This window comes from Hetaerina americana, unplaced genomic scaffold (assembly GCF_022747635.1).
Source record: "Hetaerina americana unplaced genomic scaffold, ioHetAmer1.1.p SCAF_2, whole genome shotgun sequence".
NCBI classification, from domain to species: domain Eukaryota; kingdom Metazoa; phylum Arthropoda; class Insecta; order Odonata; family Calopterygidae; genus Hetaerina; species Hetaerina americana.
This window is the reverse complement of record NW_027286763.1, coordinates 78,451,798-78,476,479: the sequence shown is the minus strand read 5'-3', so window position 1 is coordinate 78,476,479 and position 24,682 is coordinate 78,451,798. Positions and strand designations below refer to the sequence as shown.

At 35.5% G+C, this 24,682-nt stretch overlaps 1 protein-coding gene across 1 annotated transcript in view; it reads right to left on the bottom strand.

Moving 5' to 3' along the window:
- Nhe3 (Na[+]/H[+] hydrogen exchanger 3) overlaps positions 1-24,682 on the bottom strand; it is a 76,203-nt gene that overhangs the window by 40,724 nt on the left and 10,797 nt on the right. The window contains exons 7-13 of the mRNA XM_071585405.1: positions 17,892-17,997; positions 17,492-17,694; positions 15,802-15,913; positions 15,137-15,290; positions 13,430-13,481; positions 11,856-12,068; positions 8,858-8,971 (exon numbers count right to left, since the gene is read on the bottom strand). Coding sequence (XP_071441506.1) covers positions 8,858-8,971; positions 11,856-12,068; positions 13,430-13,481; positions 15,137-15,290; positions 15,802-15,913; positions 17,492-17,694; positions 17,892-17,997 — 954 coding nt within the window. The remainder of the gene's footprint in view (positions 1-8,857; positions 8,972-11,855; positions 12,069-13,429; positions 13,482-15,136; positions 15,291-15,801; positions 15,914-17,491; positions 17,695-17,891; positions 17,998-24,682) is intronic.

Sequence of the window (24,682 nt, the reverse complement as noted above, 5' to 3'; positions counted from 1 at the left end):
ATTTTTCATAACATAAAATCATTTCCATGTTAAACCAATAAATGTAAAATATATAATACAAGCTTTGTTTTTGCAACTTCACTATTTTACCTTCATTAAAAAATGGTCATGAAAATATTAATATAGTCATTTTTGGTAAGAGCCATGGTTGTTTACAAATCCCTTTTTTTCATCTTTTGTGACTTTCTGCCATCAGAGAAAAAACTAATGCAACACACTAAAATCAAAAATGAAAAGAGAATTTTTTACATTCCTTAGTTCAGCATGGGGTTGACATTATGGTCTATTTTCTCTATTAGGCTAATTAATACAAAGAAGTCCAAAAATAAAAAATTCAATTATATTAAGCAGAAAATGTAAAAAGCTCAAAACATGCACAATTCCTATTGTGCGCGTAATTGTGTATTTTTTCTCAATACGAGTTGGCTGTAAGATTATTTTTTTTTAGAAATTTTCCATTCAAGAACACTGATTTTCAGGACCTATTAAATCTCCTAAGTTCCAGGTCATCATTTTGCAGAAAAGAAACTTCAGGATAACATTTCCCATTAAATTCAATTGAGAATGCTGTTGACTAGAATTCATCAAATGGCAAAAGAAATATGCCCAGGTAGACCTCGTCTTTCCTGGGGATGAAATTCTTGATTGAAGTGAATGAACTCATTGAAGGAGAACCGCAAAAGAGAAGTAATTAACACTATGGGTAATACATATAGATTTTGGTTCCAATCACTCCAGAAAAAGATTGATTCAATACTTACACATACTTTGGTTGGCACTCAAATATAAATAAATAATAAAATGAACCCCATGGAAAGATTTTCAATAAAATTCAATAAAAAATAACTCAACAAAATGAAGTTTATTTCACATTTTCTCAATGAAGCATTTACACAGGGGCAAACTTCAAAAACTGAAATATATAGAACATTGAGCATGAAAGGCATATTATTTTTAGGAGAGAGGCAGTAGAATGGTCAATAAAAATATGAAAATGATACATAACACATATGTGCAGCCATCAGTTTTGTCCATCTCATTATAAATTAAAAACGCGCAATGATAGCAATCAGGGGATATTGATTAGGGTCATGCATGTAAGGAAGAACAGTAAGTAAATAGGTTTTTCATTCCGCACACATTCTTCCCTTGCTAAGCGGCAATGTTATTTTTTTATAATCCAAGTTTTCATGGATTCAAAGCTCAAAGTAAAGATGAAATTTCACATAGCCTATGATCTTATATTTGCAAAAGGAAGAAACAAACCAAGGAAAGTCTTTGAAAGATGAGGTCTATCTGCATTCAGTAGAAACTTTATTCAAGATATGAACAATGCATGTAAATTATTATGTTATTGATATTACACAATAAAATAATGGGGTAAAAAAGAGTAAGTGAATGCAATAATCTCCACTAATGTGCAGAATAAAATTAAGCTGCACACCTATGAAGAAGTTGGCATTATAACATTAGCGTGAGCCCCAAAAAATCTATCCCTTCCAAATGAAATGCATTCTGAGTGCAAAATATATATATATATATATATATATATATATATATATATATATATATATATATATATATAATATATATATATATATATAAAATATATATATAATATATATAATATATATATATATATATATATATATATATATATATATATATATATATATATATATATATATATATATATGCTTAATAACATCAGTATCATTCATGCAAGTATATTTATTATGGCGATTATGTAGAAAAATAGACAATTGATTAATCTTTAAAATGATGCATAAATCATAGAAAATAAATGGTTTCTTTCTATTTCTAAAAAATTGGAGACTTTAGTTTTGGGATTACCATTGTATAACTCATTCAGGAATGACCCCAATGTCCTTAAATATTCTTTAAATATGACTGCAAGACAAAAACTAACAAAATGATTTTGGTTCAGTGTTTATAAATTTGAGAGGATAGGTAAAATATTGACCTCGTTACAGCTCAAAACTTGTGGCAGAGGTGGCTAGGAAAGCAGTCTACAATCAAATGCTATGCCAGCATATGCATTTAACTGAGAATGATTGTATGCTACCTCAGTAATTAGCATGGAGGTAGTTTCCCAAAAAAAAGTTTCACAATTAGAAGTGCAACTGCGTGTTGCACAATTGTTTACTATCTACACTGCCTGCCTGGTCCAGTGAATTTCAATCTTGACCCTAAAGCTGTTTTTTATTGTAGTAACAAAATGAGGATGATCTAGGTATATTCCCATATTTTTAAGGATATTTTTTCTCCGATTTCTCATTATATTCAGTCTAGCAATCCATCCCTTCTGACCAAAAGCTGAAACGCTGAAAAGTTGAAATTGCCTTTGCCATGCATTTAATTTTATTCATAGTGAAATCATGAGCCAAACCATAATATGTAGCTGAATTTTGTTTAAAGTACAGAAGGAAAAAATAAAGCTAGTTTTTATTTGTACCATTATGTCAGGGTAATATCACCAATATACTATTAATCACCAAAAAACTAGATTCAAAGAAACTGGGAGATGTCTTGATAGTAACTTAAGGAGTCATCTGTTAATGTGCATTCAAATGCAACAATATCAAACTGTAAAAATTACTTGCCTTGATCAGGATACTGATCAAGGCAAATTATTTTTGACATTGTTGCAAAAAAATTTCAAAAAGCTATATACTAAGCGTACATGATCCTATTTTTTTATATTATGCATACAACAGAAATGTGAGTGAAAACTAAGAATTTATATACTTTGCCATAACTATAACTCTGAATGCTAAGCACTTTAACAGAACAGGAACAAGAAAAAATATCCATGTGAAAATGGTTACCTGGTGAGTTACAGAAAACCTCTCACCAGAGAGAGTGTTTAAATGTTGTAATTTTAGCCCCATATTCTACAGGACAGGAGACAAAATGATAACCAATACTTTGAAATGATAAACAACAAGCACGCAGTACAAAGTCTCATATATCTTTGTGAAAGATCCTGTATTTTCACTACTGGAACAATTGACTAAAAATGGGGAGCTTTCCACAGGAGAGAAAATTCAAAGTAGACAGTATCCAGAGGGATAATCATGGAGTCACCAAGGGCAGCTGCCTGGGTCAAGGACTAATAGTCATGTAATGCTGGGCAATCCTTCCAAGTGGCAAAAATGTTTGGAAACAGAGACTCGCAGACCAAAAATGTAAACAATCATAAGGTGTGGGAGTAATTGAAAATTTCTAAGTCTACGCTCTGCTCCATACTTTTACATTTGATTCTGTGTAGTCATGCATTTGGTGACTATTTTCTGTAGTTCTACACTGAATAGTACCAAAAGACATATGAAATAAGATATACATAGCCATTTTTCAAAAAATCACCTGGTATGTTCAATAAATACACAAAACATGTGCATTTAGTCCATGATTGAAGGTTTGTGTTACAGTTTCCACTAAATAATTTTTTCAGGAATTCCTACTGTGCATTAAGCATGCTTTGAAAGTATTGAAAATTTCATTCTACATATTAAATGTAGCGAGCTGACTGAAGACTTTGAATTTTCCATTTTCCCCATAATGAATGACTTTAATACTGTGGGCATAAAATGTAAGAACTAATGAAGTCCTCTCATTAAGACACAACAGAGTCCCCTAAATTTCAGTTTCATTCTTTCTTTTCCCTAGACTTGTTCTTCCTTTCCTAAGCTTCATTATGTCCTTTCTTCACGCACGTTAGACGGCTTTCCCAAGAAAACAATTGAATCAGGAAGAGCTTCACGATATAGAATTCTGCATCTAATTTCAGGGCTGAAACACTATAATCCCCATAAGTGTTCCCCTACTCTTTCCCAATGCTAAGGGCCTACCCATTCATGTTTTACCCTGGCAGTGGAAATTGTAAATAAAAGGGGAGACTGTTAAGTTCAGACTTTTAAATACTAGAAGGCATCATTCAGTTGGTTTAAAGGCCTCATACTATTTGCACAAATGAAATTTTGCAGTGCACAATTGACAGACCTTGTAAGGAGAATATGAAGAACACCACCGAGTTCTCACCATTAGTCACTGTAAATTAAATAAAATATAAAGGAATGGTGACACAATTTCAGGGCTCATTTATTCGACCTTCAATTGCAATGACAAATCATTGGCCCGCCTAAAATATCAGCCATCTAAGTATCACAAGAACTTTGTCATGGTTGACCTTTGAAATTTAAAAAAATAGTAAATCAGTAAATAAGTGATGACATTACCTTAGTCATGAAATCAAGATGATCCCCTAAAAATGTACAGCTATTATGAGTTATTATTGAGTGAATGCATTTTTAAAGTAAATAAATTTTAACATATTGCAAATATTAGATAAAAACATTAAGCCATTCCTAATGGTGATGTTTGCTTAATTACTTTCTGACAAAGGCCATGCCTACTGAAATATTCAATGATTGATTTCTGCACCTCAGCTAAAAACTCTAAAAGTAGCACACCAAATATTATCAGTAAATTTTTCTGTTTCCCAGTTTTTTCACAATGGATATTACAGGCTAACCAGGATGGGAAAACCTGGAAACATACGAATGAAGGAGCACAAAAGTTGGGTAAAGAATAGGAATATAACATCCCTGTTTGCAAAGCACCTTATCGCACGTGACCACAAAAGTGTCTTTGAGTCTGAAATTCTCAATTTTGAAAATATAGGCCATAGACTCGATGCATTTGAGCAATTAGAAATTTTAAATTTTGTTGCTGCAAGGATAAACTTGCAAATGAAATTTTATATCCCCCTTACTCCCCCCTCCTAGATCTACCGCTCTTTCACATCCAGTCCTCCCCACAAGGGGTACCACCCTCCCAAACAAACCCCCATTAACAGCAACAATTGACACCGAAAGCTGTACTTTCCTTTCCCTCCCATATACAGTTTAACCTTTTTTTACCCCTCCACCATCCCTTCCTGCCACTCTGACCAAATCCTAACCTCCCCTTCTCTGTAGGTATATAAACAAAGTTGGTTTCTGTGAGGACCATCTGATGATGACATCCAATGACGAAACCTAGGTAGTGTTCCAAATGAAATGCGTGTGGAAGTTACTCACTTCATTTCAATATTTAATGTGGTTACTTGGGGCACTGTAAGCTTCTTTGCCCCCTCATCTTCCTTTCTCCAATCACTACTGTTCTCTCTAATTGCCAATTGATAAGTTCACATTCCAAGAGTTCAGAGGAAGAGAGAATTGTAGGATCTCCCTCCCTCATATGGGAGAGAGATATCTCGGGGGTGGGGGGAGGAGAGAGGGGGGAGGAGGAGATAGGGGGGAGGGGGGAGGTTTCTTTCTGAGTGCCATGAAAAGAACATCCGCTAACTCTTATTTCTGAATAAACATATGTTCCTACGCTACTAAGCTCCCCAGAGTAACCTAGCAGATGAGCTTCTGGAACCAAAGCACTAATACCATTCACACCTTAGTGTCAAGTTACATCAGGTATCCGAGAAAATTATGGAATAAGCGCTGCCGTAGATGTAACGTCCTCCCTCCAATTGGCTGTGTGAGCTTAGATGGAGGGGGAGTTCACCACTCAGTATGGTTTACTCTGGATAAGGGGACTATCTATCTTCCTAGATGTCTGCATGGTTGCCGGTTTTGTATCCCAGCTAACTTCTACCTTCAAATAATTCTCAGCCCTTTGTTAAGACGCCACAATCAAATATAATCACTCCCCCCAGGTAGATTTAGTCAGTGACATTTGCCCCTTGTCACTGTAAGACATCCTCTGAAGACGAGCAAAGACATAGTTTTACTATGCAACAAATAAGTCAAGCACTATCTACAATGCATTATTTAAATCCATATTATCTGATGAATATAAATCAGTATAAGCAACCCTATTTTTTTAAATTTGTCCTTCGCCAGACCTTTGTTTTTTTCCTGGCTATGAGATTGGTTTAGCTATCTGAGTAACACATGTTCTGCTATTCACTACTCTATGACAGTTCTGTGTTCTGGTAAAACTATAATTCCACTCTTATTAAAATGGCTGAAAAATAAAAAAATGTACTTTCCATTGCCACAAAATGCAAATTATTCACGATAAATGAAAAAGGAGTCTCCGCGCATATACGTTTATATCACGACCATTTATTTCCGCCTATGTATTTTGGTTATCTGTATTTTTTGATTATTCATGTTTAATTTTACATCCATTAGCATGGAAAACCAAGAGTTTACTGCATTTAAAAGAAAATTATGCAGCTTTTGGCTAGATGACCAATGATGAAAAAAGTAAGTATGATTGTTATTACTTCTGGATATACCCTTCTATTTTTTGTACAAATCTGTTACCTTTTATTTCAAATTTGGAGGTTATTTTCAATATTTTGATCATACATCTGCATATGTACATACATAACAAACTAGCCCATGAGAAGAACTCTTTGTCAGAGGGAAAGAGAGTGCTCCCGAGTGAAAGTGTAAAATCTTGCAATATTGCAGGAGAACCCTCACAAATGCTAGTACTATAGCATATATAATCACTAAATACACATCTCATTTTATCTTGCTAGTTCTGAGGGATGTTCGCTTCAATAATCAAGATTGTAAGGCCAATGCATGACATTTCAATGAGAAGTATAAGTGCAGGAAGGAGAAAATGTGAATGCCTTTGTGTAAAAACCCTTCTGCCATTTTTGGTGGCCTTTGAATACATAAATTAATTCATAATATGGCCTACAATCATTAACTATGCCATAAAGTTTTTCAAAATCATCTTCTAGGGAGAACTCATGAAGTGGTTACCAATAGTATGTGAAATTGATGGCAGCATAAAGAAATTAAATTACTATATTAAAGAGGAGTTTTAAACATTAGAAATTAAAGTTTTAGCACAAAATCTCAGCTCACACAGATGTAAATGCTTGCAATTTTTGTTAGCATCACTGGAAATTTACTAAAAAATTTAACCGCAGAAATACAGTCGCACTCCTTGAACATGATCATCATCCGTTTTCTTATATTTATTCTAGGTTATGTGCGCATACCGCCTAACTACTCCATCCCTAAATGACTGCATGAAGAAATTAGGAAGCAAAAAAGTTTCAAAAAATAAAAACAAAGAAAAATTTATCTAACCTAAATTAAATAACATATATGCAGATCAATAATATAGGGCTAAAGTAAATACATACAAAAATGCATAGAAAAAAACCATTACTCTAAAAATATCAAATCCCAACTGAATTCAAGAGCAGTGAAATTCATTAAAAATACTAATTTTACATGATAATTTAAGTATCAATTTAAATTAAGGTAAAATGATAGTGATTACGTGGTATGTGGGTACATTCTGGGTCATTCTGGAAAACATGCTCATTTCAGATAAAGATGAATAGTACCTACCGAATTTAATGGCCTAATAAGAGTTTCACTTCAAAAATATTTCAGGTCATCTCTTTTAACATTCACAATAATTTACCAGCAATTTTCTATTTTAATTAGCTTACCCCTAATATATGTAGTGCAAAAACAAAATAAAGGAAAGACAAAACTTAAACCAAGGTAAAGGTTCATGACTTTTCTGGAACAATAAAAAACTAATATTTGCAACAAATAGCAAGGAACTGCACATAATTATATTTCTAATCATGACAAACTATCTTAGTTTTATGTAATTGGATTTTTCACTATATGGATAAAATAAATGTGATCCATTAATGCCACTAATTCACACAGAAAACTTTTACACAGGATACACATTTCAACACCAAAAACAAATTAAGCATCTCCAATATCCACACATATTTAATTTCATAGGCAGCTAATTGGTGGAATAAAATTTTGGTGAAGTTGATTGGTAAAGTAAAAAAAAAAACATCTATGCAAAGGGGTCAAAAATAGTTAGGTAGTTTATGGAATTGTCTATGCAGTCCTATACACATTATGTCATTTCAACATGTAGAACTGTATTCTTCAATGGCCTTTAGATTATTTCCGGATAAAATAATCTAGGCAGATGATATATCTGTAAAAATGGTGCCTGGATCCGGCAGGTAATTATCAAAGGGTAGAATTAAAACTCTATTTCTTATTTACAATTACCTGAAGGAAGGAAGATAGCTAACTCATTAAAATGCTATAACTTCACAAGCTATCATATACAAGACTGAAAATCTGTTGTTGTTAAAAGATAAATTTTTAGTAAATAATTTCTGTGTTATTGAGAACAGCAATATTTTATACGGCAAAATATACGTCAATAAAAAATATTACCCTGGGTAACTTCTCTTCCAAATTCTTTTTTCTTAGCAATCTTGAGAAAATTCACGGTGAAAAATGTTTGTTACTTGTTTGTGTTTGATGGAATTGTTAAGTCCAGAAATTATCATAAGACAAACAAGCTAACTCAACCTGCTACAACTCACAAGTTGGGTACTATAACTTTGGCTTCCACCCCAAAGCAACATTTGTGAATTTTGCAATGTTCTCAAATTCATCCCAAAATTAACCAATTCATTGCACTTCAGAGTACAGAGGGCATCTAAGATGCTTGACATGATGCAAAATATCATATCATGCGAAACACCATCTGAGAAAGAATTATGCATAAATATTTCTATTTTACACTAAAACCATACGCTATTTAGGATATTATAATTTTTTAAGCAATCAACAACTTTTATAAGCTTAGATATATTTTCATTGTATGCATGTTCTATACACTGGCAGGTACAGTAAGCACATAGTTAGCAATTTGTTAGTACTTTATCATAACCTAAAATCCATGCAGAATAATCCACATAATGCCTTAAAATAGACTCCCTGGATATAGAAAAAATTTACATAGTCATAAAACTTACCCCTGATCTCCCGAGAGGCCCCCCACCAGTGCTACCACCCCTGATACTTCCCATACCCCTTTCTTCACCACAGAGATCTGAGTCTGAGTCAAGTCTTGAATGTGTTTGAGTCTCCTGTGAAAATATACATGCATTTTCCATTAATACTGACATAGATAGATTTATTAACCATAGAACAATACATAATTGTATGGGCTTTTTTAAAGTTCATACCAATACCTTATTTAAGAGATAGTAAAGGGAGTAATTAGTTTAAAACAAGGCCTATATTGCCAAACATTTCAACATCAAACCACCTAATTGCACATAAGTCAAAATTCTTGGCTCAGTCAATATTAAAAATTGTTTCCAAAGAAAAAGAATGATTTAAATGTTTGAAAAAGGGGCCATTGATGAATAAGTGCACTTCAAAATGCATGATGATATCCAAATCAGCATCCCCATGCCTAAAACCTAGCTCAAATCATACTGTAGAAAGATAAAGTCCCAGTTTAATTAATATCTGTACACCAGACTGTACCAGATCAAGAAGGGAGGAGTGAATGGGTGAGAAAAGTCTCAGGTTGAAAAATGACCTTCTATGTTTCAAATAGAATGATTCATATGGAGTGCCATGCCACAGTTGCCATGAAAAAGATTTGCTGATGTTCCAGTTTTTAAATACCTAATTTAAAGTTACTATTTCTGCACCTCGACAAGATTCATTCCACAGGTGGAATTTAATGCTAAAGTCACATATAATGGACTGCCAATGATTGTTCTTTCTGGCTGTGACAATTATTTACAATATGAAGCATTTGAGGGAAGAGGGGCATTGGCAGCATGGGGGCATCAAATGCTGCATGGTTCATTCAATGATTCCTTATAAAATCAAAGAGATGATTTGTTGTCTCAGGCGTAACTTTGTGGAATTTGCATAACATACTGAAATGTAATGAAATAATTGACTTTGTAATTCCACACACTTTATTTAAAAACACGACCAGGTTTCGACGTTGAACGTCATCATCAGGTCTGATGATGACGTTCAACGTCGAAACCTGGTCGTGTTTTTAAATAAAGTGTGTGGAATTACAAAGTCAATTATTTCATTACATTTCAAAGAGATGATGTTTGTTGTATCAAAAAAGGTTTGCTTTCAGTAAACCTCATCTCTCACGACACTGTTGTTACAGTTTCAGTTACATCCATCATGTGATTTCATTTTCATAGTCGATTGAAGCAACAAACTTTTGTTTTATTTAGAAAAATGGAAAATACGAGTTTTGTGAGGTGATTAAACACTTCTATTTAAAAGCATTACACCAAATAAGATCAAAACCAAGTTGAATGAAGTTCATGGCACATGTGCTCCCGTGTTTGTTATTGTTTACAAAGGGATAAATTAGTTTGAACGTGGCCGTACATTCACAAATGATGAGCATCATTAGGAACATCCAGTGGAAGTGATTTCCTCTGAAATGAATGACAAAATCCAAGATATGATTTCGAGTGATCAACAAATCAAAGTTCACAAAATAATTGAGGCCACAGGCATATCACAAGGTACGCACAGTGTTTTCAATTTTTGATGAAAAATTAGGAGCAAAAAAATCAAAGAAAGAAGGGTGCTGCTTTTGTCGTCACTGGAGCATAAATGCAATCGTGTGGTCAATTCAGAGGCTGGTTTGGCAGTTTTCTATCATAACCTGATGAGTTTCTGGGTCAATACATAATGAAAACATGGATACATTAATACACCCCAGAGGCAAAGGAATAGTCAAAACAGTGGGTACCTTAAGGCAATCACGCTCCAAAGGAAGCTAAGATGGTAAAATTGGCTGATAATGTGATGGCTACAGTTTTTTAAGATACACATTGAATCATCTACAATGATTACTTGCAACAAGGACAGACGATAAACGGAGAGTATTATGGATTGTTATTGCACCAGGTGAGCAAATAAATCAAGAAAAAATAGCCTTATCTGGCAAAAAAATTCTTTCCCATCAAGGCAATGCACAGGTGCAAACCTGTGCAGTTTTGATGATGAAAATCATGGAATTAATGTTCCAAATATTACAACATTCACCATATTTGGCCCTCAGTTACTTATTTTTATTTCCAACCATGAAAAAAAAGGCTTGGTGGAAAACGATGTCACACAAGGCGGTCATTACCAACACAGATGCATATTTTGAAGACCTTCTGAAACCCTCTTGGATGCCTTAAAAGAGCTGGCGAAACATTGGGAAAAATTTATCAAGCTAACAGGAGACTTTGCTACAAAATAAAAAATCTAGTAAAAATTATTTGTTGCTATAATTTTTCCTAAGGACATATTGAACAACCTGCGTACTTTACTAGAAACCAGGGGAGATTTCAAAAGTATTACCAGATGATGGATAGGTATAGTTAATTTTCAAGATAAAAACCATAAATGTACCCAATGCTTACCACATTCAAATTCCATCAATTTGTTTAGTACACATAGTTCATATCACATTTACAGCAGCTTCTAATCGTAATTTGATTTTGAGAAATGGGTAAGTTGGCATATGGACCACCAACTTATAATGAATGATGAATAAATTCAGCAAAACCATGCTAGTTATCAACAGTAATATTAGTGTGTGATTTATTTGAAAACAAAATTTTTTGGATAAAATATGATTTTATTTCTGCGCTATAAAATGCAACCCTAAATATTCACACACACAAAATTACTCCAAAAAAAAAAACTATATGCTGTTGACTATGGCCGATTACTCTTTGACTTTGGGAATGAGACATAAATTTAAAATTTCATTTTTTTTAACTGTCCCTCTTCTGTGTGCAATACAAACCTGCGAGAAATACTACTTGTAAAAATGGAATGCAAAATTCCACACCTGCATTTAACCTCCATCAGATGATTGTCAGCAAATAAGAAGGATTGAGAAAGTTTGAAGGGGAGGCACTATTCAATGATACAAAAAGAATTCTGCTTCGTAGGAGAATAATCAATTTTTAAACTTGCCTGAGTCATCTGCTCTGTAGTGGTCAATAAACGTGCAACGGGATTGCAGCACACAGGTAGAGTCTCAAGCAATGTTGGCCTTGCATGCGTGAGGAGGGGCTTCACATATCGCACATCGAATTCTCGCCACACCCTAGCCAAAAGTGCCCTCTCATGGACATCTGATGGAGATCCCGCATTCATTGCACTACCCTCTGAAGTATCAACAAGTGTCTGAAAGATAAGTTGATCAAATCAATTAGTTTGAATAAGCCTGAATAGTAGAAACTATAAAATTTCCACCAAGTATACATAGAATTAGAATTACAGGCTAAAGCATTAATTAATTTTATTTCAACACCCTACTGAGATTTAAGATTCATTTGCCAAATAGAATACCAAAAAAATGTGTTATTTTAGGGTGTTGTCGTTTCAATTCTTTTTTAGGACATTGTTCATAACCAAAATCTGCCACTTAACATATTGAATTGTCCTCATACAATTGGGACAAGTGGATATCTAGGAGTCAGCGAGAAAAATCTGATTCAAGGCAAGACCATCCAGGACAAACTTGCAGCATATTACATGAACACCCAAAAATTAACTGTCAAAGAAGACAAAGTTTTGGAAAAATTTCCACAAGAAGTGGACTGTTGAGGAATGAGAATTACTTTGGCTGTTATAAAAAGTTAACAGTGTCAGGAGTAAGATGAAATATTGCACTGGGTTAGAGATTTAAGTCATTAAGCAGAAATGGTTTCTCCGGAGTATTTTCAAAGATGTGAATCATTTGATATGAGTACTGGCACTTAAATGGTCCAATGACTTCACAAAAAATTTTGGAATACAATGCTGAAAAAGAGACTCCCAAATTAAAAAAAACAATTTTAAGTCAACATGATAACTCAAACTAAAATTACACATTTTAGGTCCACAATTTGAATGTTGCACAAAAATGGTACATTTTATTAATTTGCAACTGTGCATAGTACAGAATGTAAAATTGGTTAGCCTATCTGTCAGGCGACTCTAAGCTGTGTTTAATAACTAGCTATTTATGTAAGTTTTTGCATCATTCCATAATAGTATCATTTTGTTGGTTCTTTCAGTACCTATAATGATGGAGCATTAAAGAACAACATAGAGGCAACAACTTTTGTTTTAAACTAGGAAAACTCAAGAAATGCTAAATCAACTATTCAGTAATGATTCTTTCTTTGAGAGGCAAATCTATCACTGGTTTGATCACTTAATAATTGTACAAATGCCTATTGTGCTTAGGGATTGGTTATGGTTAAAGAGGAATTATACAAAAAAATATTGTGACAGTAAGCACAAGTATTCTTGAGCACTTTAAAAGGACTGGCCATGATGCTTGTGGACTGCATGGTTAACCGTGTGAGTTGATTGATCCAATAAAATATGGGTAGAGAGAAAATTACAAATAAACATGAGCTATTTCTGACAATAATGCAATATAAATCATATGGCCTAAAGCCTATATGACATGGTCCAATTTATCGGCCAATTCAATGGATATTATAACCGGATTAAATAATGAAAATTGAAAGACCCATAGAAGAGAAGATACTTACATTTCTTACTCCACCATAGTGAAGCATCTCCACCTCTTCTTCCACTCCAACACTAGCAAAGTCGAATGATGAAAAAATGTTGGTTTTATGAACATATTCATTTCCAGTTTACAATTGCAACATAGCCTTTACAAATTGCAAAAGACAATTCAACTTAAAACTTCAACCAACTTAAACAACTAAAATATTCACTAGGAATATTCACGAACAAGGTAATCACTTCTGTGGTAGACAGACTGAATAATCCATAATTAGTTGACCTAATCATATGTTAGAAGAACTTTAAAATATTTTTTAGTGGAATTATGTGATAATTTCTACACGAGGTCTGTTCAATAAATACACGAACTGAGGCCATAAAAAACTTTCTTTTGCAAAATTTAGCCTACTTCAATTTTGTCCCCTTCGATGTATTCTCCATTCGTTGCTATGCACTTATTCCATCCCCTTTTCCACTGTTTAAAGAACCCTTGGAAGTCCTTAGCAGTTAGGATTTTTAGTTTTCTGGTCATTTCTTTCTTTCTTGTGTCCACATCTTCCTATTGATGTCCCCTCATCACATTTTTGCATTTTAGGAATAGGGAAAAGTCATAGGGGGTGAGGTCTGGCAAATAAGGAGAATGATCAAGGATGGTGATAGAATTTTTTGCCTAAAACTGGCGAACAATCAATGCTGAATGTGCAGGTGCACTGTCATGGTAAAGGATCCATCCATCGCTTTCAGTCAAATTTGGTCGCACACAATCTCTCAAACACTTAAGAACTGTAAGGTAGAACTCAGCATTTACTGTTTGTCCTTCAGGAAGAAATTCATGATGAACAATACTTTTGACATCAAAGAAAACCAGGAGCATGACTTTGATTTTTTATCCACTTGTTCTTGATTTTTTGGTTCGAGATTCATCTTTTACTTTCCACTCCTTGCTTTGTGATTTTAGTTCAATATCATACTCGTAAAACCATGATACATCACCAATGATTATCCTATTGAGAAATCCGGCATCATTTTCAAGTGAATTTTTTCAGTCAGTAACACATCAACTCTTTTCAACTTTTGATCTAGCATCAGCAGCTAGGGCATGAGTTTTGCACATTTTTTTGAAACCCAAATGTTCAGTATGCACTGTTGATGTTCCTAAATTCAGTTCATCGCCTATCATTCGAACAGTTTTTTCGACGATCGGTAAGGACAAAGGACCCCACACGATCAATGTTGTCGTCTACTCCGGGTGGTCATCCTGACATTGCATCATCTGTGGCGTCTTGTCGGCAATCTTTAAAATGCTTAATCTACTTGAAAACAGATGCTTTCTTTAGAGTATTATCACCGTCAACAGTTGTCAACATTTCAGTAATATCTTGATAGCTTTTACCGCACTTCACCAAAAACTTGACGTTGATTCATTGCTCCGTGGTTTCGTGAATTTCCATTTTCGACAAACAGTAAAAACAAGGACAACAAAACTAACATAACTGGCACCATACACACAGCTCCACGATCCACCAAGCACAGACTTTGGTCTCAGGCAACTAGTGCTGCAAGTGGTCAGGGCTATAGCCAAGTCATGGCCGCCAGATTGCACCAGTTCTCGTATTCATAGGACAGACCTCGTATACCTTGAACTTTAACCTACATACACATACATATATGGCAAAATATGAGAGAAAGAACATATCAAATGCAAAACAATGTTGTAAAATACATACGGTATCTTAAACCATGCCAGAAGTTGCATTGTGCCACCACCAAGTACAATTACAGTCATAATGACTAAAAGGGAGGTGGTAGTGAGCATTCTTTGCCTTGCATCTGATACAGTGTTGCGGATGGCTAGAGCAAACGCCATTGCACCTCGTAGGCCTGTAAGAAAGGAAAAAACAATGAGAATGTCTAATAGTAGAAGGCTAAAATATGTACAGGACATTATTTATGAAAACATGCTATTAGATCAACATATCCCAAGCCATTGATCCAAAAACACATGCAGAAAGTGCACTCATTGCTCCGCTGACATAATAGAGGCAATTAATACTAATGATTTTGTTTCTCACCCTGTACAGCTCAGCATAGGACACAAAATATTAATGCATTAAAAAGAATACATTCATAAATAAAAAAATCATTACTAATTTAATTCACCCATTACACATTAATATGTGTCTATGAAATGAATTATGCCTGCAACCCTATTGAGTAAACAAAACAGACTTAACATGAAATGAAGAAAATTTGAAAACAGGAAAATATATTTAAGACAATATGTTCTAAATAAAATGATGCCTTATGGCTTTTATCATTTTTCCCCTAAATTATTTATCCTCTTACCTGGTATGGAAAACGAAACTGAGATAGGAAAATAAATGATACCAACCTGCAAAAAACAGCATGTGCTGGAACTGAAGTGGGATCTTGGGCTTCCTTCCAAGATTCAGTATGAAGGAAAGCGGATAGATGTTTGCAGCTCGCCCAAGAAATGCACAAAACTGGAGATGAATTAAGGAAAACAGATGCACACATAACATGGATTTAAAACATTTACATAATCTTCCACACATTTTCAAGATGTTGAAGCACTGTCTCCTTTAAGATAGCGGAAATTCTTTGCATTATTTAATGCAGTACCCCTTAACCACTAGAAATATTAAATCAAAACAAAAAGGGAATGCAGCAAAGGTGGTACATATTGGAGACAAGCTAAATAAATACAAATAACTAATTTCTATAATAATACTAACTAATAAATACAAATACTAATAACTAAATAAAGTAAACTAATAAATGCGATTATAGAACATTAGGGAGGACAAGTTTTTTTAAATACTTTATATTTGCACCACATATGACAACATGAACTAATGCCTAACAACAGCTGCAGTTATACTGTATATATATATATATATATATATATATATATATATATATATATATATATATATATATATATATATATATATATATATATATATATATATATATATATGTGTGTGTGTGTATATATGTATATATATATATGTGTGTATATATATATGTATATATATATGTATATATGTATGTATGTATATATATATATATATATATATATATATATATATATATATATATATATATATATATGTATATATATGTATATATATATATATATATATGTATATATATATGTATATATATATATATATATATATATATATATATATATATATATATATATATATATGACAACATGAACTTATGCCTAACAACAGCTGCAGTTATACTGTATATATATATATATATATATATATATATATATATATATATATATATATATATATCTTATATATATATATATATATATTTATATATATATATATATATATATATATATACTGCACAACAAAGTCAGCAACACATTTTATCTAGGGTTTTTAAGTAAATCAAAACCATTATTTTTTAATGGTACTGAATAGAGAGAACATCAATGAGCTAATATGCACCATGCCAAATCACATTAAAATGACATGTGGAATTATTATACAAATAAACAACGTATATTGACAGGGTGTCTGTCAGGTGAACTCATAATGCAAGGATAACTCATCATGCAAGGGATGTTTTTACTAACTTCCTGAACATTACTGATGCATTTAAAACAATTTTGAGTAATTCCATTCAGAATAATACTAAGAGCTTGCAAAATGTTGTTATTTTTACAATTTATCAATAATAATTTCAATTTTTGATGTGATTCGCATGTAGTTTGATACACACACAATTTTTCCCCAAAAACTAAAGTCAGAGATATACACCAAAGTGAGTTCATTTGACTGGAAAAATTCTCAATCTAATTTCACCCATTAATTAGGACCTTAGACAGTATTATTTTACTTGGACTCTCTATTGAGCAAAGAAAAGACCACACAAAGAATTACCAATCATAATAGAATACGCCAAGAAAATAGGCACTGATTACTAGATAGAAAAAGACATTGACATTGATCTTACAACTACTAAAAAGTATATGAGCACACTGATAGGTAAATGCCTTTAAAAAGTACCATAAATGACACTTTCTGAAAGGATACAAATGATGCCAGGATGAAACCAACATCAAAATGATGTTTAGGGAACGTAAACATGGACACACCAATGTACGAGAAGATAAAATTCTCTGCTAAAAAGTTGAGTAACCCAAAAAGCTGTTTAGTTCTTGTTCGGGAATCTGGAGAAAGATTATTGTAAGTATAGTGGGCCTGACACATCCCACAGAATAACACAGCCACAATTCCTGAAATAAAAAAATCACTATATTAGTGCAATTATTATGATCCTCTCTCAAATAGAACTATGAAAATGCAAGGATAGAAAAGCAAAAATGATGAAACACATATTTAACTTAGGCTTTATTATGCAGATCATTTGGAAAATTTAAGTTGGACAAGGGTTTGTCCAAAATTTGACTATAATACATGGCTTAATACTAACCAGTGAGTTCTGCAGCTTCAGCAATGAGGAATGTGCTATAAGACATTAACACAAACAGGGCTGATTCTAAAATGGGGAAATCTCGAACTCGGGTAAATTTGGTCAGGTGAGACTTTAAGTCAAGGAAAAAATCATTAAGAGAGAGTAGTTGAAGATTATCTCTAACAATTCCTGTTAATATCATTGAAACATTCAGTATTAAATGACATTTGAATAAAGAAATGGAAAAAATTCTTGAACCCAGTAAATTTTCTAGGCACAGTATAAATAAAAAATTATACTTATTACTCCAAACTATTGTAATAATTTTAACAATCCATAGCGCAATTTTTTCTATCCCATCCTAACTGGGGTTAAAAATGATTTTCCATAACTGCATTGCCCTGTTTTTAACTGCCCATTACCTATCATAGACCATTGGTAAAAAATAATTATCTCACAAAAAAACTTTTGACGTAACATAATGCCTTCTTTTTGAGAAGACCCAGAACCATTTTTCAGGTTTTCAAAATCAAGTATTTTATCACCATTTTGAACAAGTTAAGAAACAAATTTTGGTTCACACACAGTAGACTCTCAATTAACTGGGTTTTGGTTTACCAAGAAGCAGATTAACTATGGTTGTGCTGACCCTACGTGTGATGGGAGCATCAAAGAACGAATCACATATTATGTGCTTCATGCACAAAAATATCTCATAGATTCCACAAAAATAATTTAGTATCAGAGAAGGCAGTCGCTGAAAAATTGATGCGTAAAAGCTTACATAGTTTCTCAGCTCTGTCATTTGGTTCAAACATTTATCCACTAAAGCATATGTAGATACAGGTGTTACCTTAAATATGTATTTTATTGGGATCGATATTTGCTATTAGATTAAAAAATTTCTAAGTTCAAACTCAATAACCCCCAACATCAACATTACCTGTATCGCAGGCATACCTGTCGTCATATCCTCTATAATATGTGATGGGCTCAATTTGATAAACTTGAGTATGTACAAAGTCCACCAAGTGGATTGTTTACACACAATTAACAAATGCAAAATATTGATGGATAGTGCTTGTCCTTTCATTATAAAAAACAAACATCTTTCATGTGGAAAGTGTTTTCATTATCAGGATAACTATTTTCCTCACATCCCATATCTTTAAGAGGCCTTTGGCAATAATTTTTAGGTGATTTTCAACAGGTAATTCAGATTGTTCAAAATTTACGACAGTATAACATTAGATTAAAAATTAAGTTGGTTATTTGCTATATACATGTACTTTGCTATATACATATACATACATATGTATATACATATACATACATATGTATATAGACATACATACATACATACATACATATATATATATATATATATATATATATATATATATATATATATATATATATATATATATATATATAACGATTGTCCGGAAAAACTCATACGAGCGGCACAATAATGGGCTGACACAACATAACACAAATAGAAAAGAATAGACACATATAAAAGAACACTTACACGGTAAATTGTTCGAGCTTTCGGCCCTCTCAGGGGCCTTCTTCAAGAGAGACTGAAAATATGCTATGGATCAGGAGAGGGGAAAGAGTTATGGGCGTGGAGGGGAGGTGTGGAGGGGAGGTGTGGAGGGAATGCTGGGAGGGAAATTAAATATGGCGGTTAAGGGTGGGAATTTTAAAGGAACGGAAGGATAGTATGTAGGCGGATTCACGAGTTCTCACCTCTATGTTGGTAGCTGAATCAGGTAGGGATTCTAGGATGCTGAGGGAAAAACACTGGTCGAATGAAAGGTTGTGGGAATTGGCGTGTGAAGGGATAGGAAGAGAAGAGAGTGAGGCAGAATTACAGGAGTACCGGTGATTATTCATTCGGATGGATAAGGGGGTAATGCATTCACCTATGTAGAAGGAAGTGCAATGTTTGCATGATAAAAGATAAATAATATTTTTTGAGAGGCAATTAGCGTGGGAACGAGGTGGGGGGGCTATGAGGGGATGTAGAGAGAGGGGAGTAGGCATAATAAGAGGACAGGTTTTACATCGGGGGCGGTTGCAAGTTGGGGAAATATTGGGAAATTTGTCACGGGGGGGCGCCAAAGGGTTGGTGGATCTCAGAAGGTTTTTGAGATTGGCGGGTCGTCTGTATGCGATAGATGGGCATTGGGGTAGTAAGGATGAGGTCGCGTCATTGTCATGTAAAATTGGAAACAGTTCTTTAAGGAGGGTTTTCAGTCTGTGTGATCCGGGGTAATAGGTGGTGCCAAGGTTGAGTCCTGCGTCAGATGTGGGCTTGTTATTGTGTGGTGTGTGTGGTCGGGTGGAACGGTGGATTTTATTTCGTAGCAACTTTTCTGGGTAACCGCGTTTGAGGAGTGCAAGGTGTAGATTGGCAAGGTATTTGTTGAGAGTGGCTGTGGTGTTGCAAATTCGGTGTCCGCGGATAGAGAGAGAGTTAGGAATCGAGCGTTTCGTGTGTTGAGGATGACAGCTTGTGTGGTGTAGGTATTGCTGATGGTTAGTGGCTTTGATGTGTACTGAAGTAGTGAATTTGTTGTTTTGAAGTGAGATGTCTGTGTCAAGAAAGGTGATGGTGGAGTCTGAAATGGAAGAGGTGAATTTAACCGTGAAAGATGAATTTAAGGCGGATAAGAAGTTGTTGAGAGAGTCAGAGCCATGTTTCCAGAGAATAAAAATATCGTCTATGTAGCGGACCCAGAAAAGAGGTTTAAGGGGTTGCTGTGACAGGAAGGTCTCTTCGAGATGGCCCATGAAGAGATTGGTGTATGATGGTGCCATCCTCGTTCCCATCGCTGTGCCTTTTGTCTGTAGGTAAAAACAATTTTGGAAAGTGAATGCATTTTTTGTTAGGACAAAAGTGGCAAGATTGAGGAGAAATTCCGTTGAGGGGCGCTGGGGTAGGGGGCGCAGAGAAAGATAATGCCGGAGGGAGGATAAACCTTCTGCATGGGGAATAGAAGTGTAAAGTGAGGTAACATCGATGGTGGCCATAAGTAGGTTGGGTGTGGAGGAAATAGAGACGGAATTTAGATGGTCGAGGAAGTGGTACGTGTCTTTCGTGAAGGAGGGCAAGGAGAGTACAAGTGGTTGTAGGTGGTGGTCAAGGAATGCGGTGATTCTTTCGGTGGGAGAATTGTAACTGGAAACTATAGGACGACAGGGGATGTTGGGTTTGTGTATTTTTGGGAGGAGATAAAACTGGGGTGTTCTGGGGTTTGGGGGTGAAAGTAGGGATATGTCTTAGGAGGTGAGGCCTTCTTCTGGTTCGGAGTGGAGGAGAAAAGACCGAATTTCGGTTTGGAAAGTTTGTGTTGGGTTTTTGGTTAGAGTGGTATAGGTGGATGTATCGTTCAGGTGAGCGAGGGCTTTGGAAATATAATCATTGGTGTTTAGAATTACAACAGAGGAGCCTTTATCGGCGGAGGTAACAACGATGTTAGGATTGGATTGTAGGGTTTTTAGGGCATGACGTTCGTTCATGGAGAGGTTATTTTTCGGTCTGAGATGTTTTCTGAAGGATTGATTGGAAACTTTTTCGATGAGAAGACGTATAAAAATTTCGACAAGATGGTTACTAGGAAGGGGTTTTGGCTCATGAGTTGAAGGCGGGCGGAATTTGTCAAGTGCGGGATTGGTTTTTAGGTTACTGAAAGGTTTACTTTGTGATTTCCAGAAGGCGCGCCATCGAAGGTTTCGGCAGAAATTGAGGGTATCAGTGAGTATGTTTATGTGGTTTATTTTTGGTGTAGGGGAGAAGGGTAGGCCTTTGCTAAGAACGGATATTTCATTGTCTGAAAGGCTGGTGTTTGAAAGGTTTACAATGTCATGGGCATTGTCGGAGGGAGGGGGGGTGTTGGGATTGTTCGGTGGTGGCTGGCGTTTTGGAAAAACCGGAGGGCCTTTGGGAGGAGGGGGAAGGTTGTAAATGCTGCGGAGGTCAGGCTTATATTGAAAGAGTGGGGGTGGTTGAGGAGGAGGTGGCGGGAAAGGGTGAGAGTGTGGAATTTTGAGACCAACTCGGAAGTAGGAAATATACAAGTTGGACAGCTTTTTAAGGAGAGTTTGACGTTTTTGTTGGAGGGAACGTAGGGCAACGAAATTATGGCGTTGAGTTGTGGAATTAGGTGAGCAGAAGCCAAAGAGATTATTTTAAAGAGGGAAAAAAGGTTTGATTTGTGTTGTTCACGAATGCATTGGTATTGCATAAGGATAAGGTGGGTGTATTCTAAAGATTTTTGGTAAGAAAATGCATTAAGTATGGGGTGGATATCGGGAAGAGTAGCAGATAGTGGTAGGGAAATGACTAGATCGTTGGGAATGATTCCTAAGGACAGGCAGGAGGTGAGAAACTCGGTGTGGCTTGTGTATTTGGCGAGCTTATAGGTGTGACGGCGAAAATTTCGGATCCAAGACGGAATGGGATGAGGGTGGTCCATGTTTAGGCGATTGAGAAGGTTGTGGAAAATAAATAGGAAACGAAGGAAGACAGTGGTGAGGGAAAGGATAGCACATTCAAAATAGAGCAGAATCCGCGGCGCAAAACCAGGTGCTGGATCCCACAACGAACACAGAAGAGACAGGAACAGTAGCTAGGTAGCTTAATATCACGATTGTCCGGAAAAACTCATACGAGCTTTAAAATTCCCACCCTTAACCGCCATATTTAATTTCCCTCCCAGCATTCCCTCCACACCTCCCCTCCACACCTCCCCTCCACGCCCATAACTCTTTCCCCTCTCCTGATCCATAGCATATTTCCAGTCTCTCTTGAAGAAGGCCCCTGAGAGGGCCGAAAGCTCGAACAATTTACCGTGTAAGTGTTCTTTTATATGTGTCTATTCTTTTCTATTTGTGTTATGTTGTGTCAGCCCATTATTATATATATATATATATACACACACATATGTATATACATATGTATGTATGTATATATATACATATATATATATATATATATATATATACATATATATATATATATATATATATATATACATATATATATATATACATATATTCATATATATATATATACAGAGTCGCACCCAAAAGTGGTAGGACTGATTTTCTCTGGCGCGAACGGAGCGGTGGAGGGGGGTCTGCCTGGCAGGGTAAGGTGGGGGGGGGCTCTTAGCAAAAGACCGACACCAACCTCAGTCGCCTGCGGGCTGTCGTTGAGTGAGGACACCGTTTTTAGTGGAGCAAGTTTTTTGTCCGCGTCGAAAAACAAAATGAATCTGAATTTAGAGCAACGTTATTCCATGAAGTTTTGTGCGAAACTCGGGAAGATGGCAACTGAGACCCTCGATATGATCAAGCAGGCTTATGGGGACACTGCCTTAAGCTGTTCCACAGTATTTGAGTGGCACAAGTTGTTTAAAGAGGGTAGGGAGCTCGTTGAAGACGACCATCGCTCCGGACGGCCGTCGACGGCAAGAACCAACACGAATGTGGACAGAGTGAGGACACTGCTGAACATCGACCGACGCTTAACCAGTGAAGAAATTGCAGACCAGTTGGGTCTGTCTGCATCCAACGTCCAATGCATTATTTCACAGGATTTGGCCATGCGCAAGGTGTGCACCAAGATGGTGCCGAAAATTCTGCCATGGCGCCCTCGTCGTCAGACAGCTCCTGGCCAAATATGGCATTGCCACGTTGCACCCGCACCCACCCAATTCTCCTGATCTGGCACCACCGGACTTCTTCTTCTTCCCCCTGATGAAAAGACAGCTCAAGGGACAACGTTTTGACTCGATAAAGGCCGATCAAGAGGCTTCGACGAGGGTCATCAACGGCATCCCCAAAGAAAATTTCCAGCGGGCGTACGGGGAATGGGAGCAACGTTATACTAAGTGTGTAGCAGCTCAAGGAGCATACTTTGAAGATTATTAAGTCGATGTAAGTAGATCGTCAATAAAATTCTTGTAAAAAAATCAGTTCAACCACTTTAGGGTGCGACCCTGTACATATATTCATATATACATATATATATAGACTCATATATACAGAAACATATATAAGGAAAAGGGATAGGAACACGCATAAAGGACGAATACAATAGAGGTGGGGAAGGAGGAATCGAACGGATCACAAGAGTAAAAATATTTCCTCAACCGGGACTCGAACACCGGATCTTTCCACTTGCCGGGCGGATGCTCTTAACCACTTGAGCTATCGAGGATATGTAATTTACCCTGAGATCCGTGGGTCTTATATGTCGCCAAGCGCCCCGATTCTTTAGCCAAGAGATGGCGTCAGGGGGCTGTTTCACCCACCAAAGGAGAAATAGACAATACACAAGAGGAAAGGTTAGTGGTTAGAATTCATACAACATCATACAGGAAAAGAACAGTGCGTTTCGTGGCACGCATAGCCAGAAGAAAGAGATGAGCCACAATGGCCAAATACACATTCAAACACGAAATCCCGCCAAACGGCGAATAAATACTCATATATACAGAAACATATATAAGGAAAAGGGATAGGAACACGTATAAAGGACGAACACAATAGAGGTGGGGAAGGCGGAATCGAACGGATCACAAGAGTAAAAATATCTCCTCAACCGGGACTCGAACACCGGATCTTTCCACTTGCCGGGCGGATACACATTCAAACACGAAATCCCGCCAAACGTATTACCCCGCCAAATATATTTTTACTCTTGTGATCCGTTCGATTCCGCCTTCCCCATCTCTATTGTGTTCGTCCTTTATGCGTGTTCCTATATATATATATATATATATATATATATATAT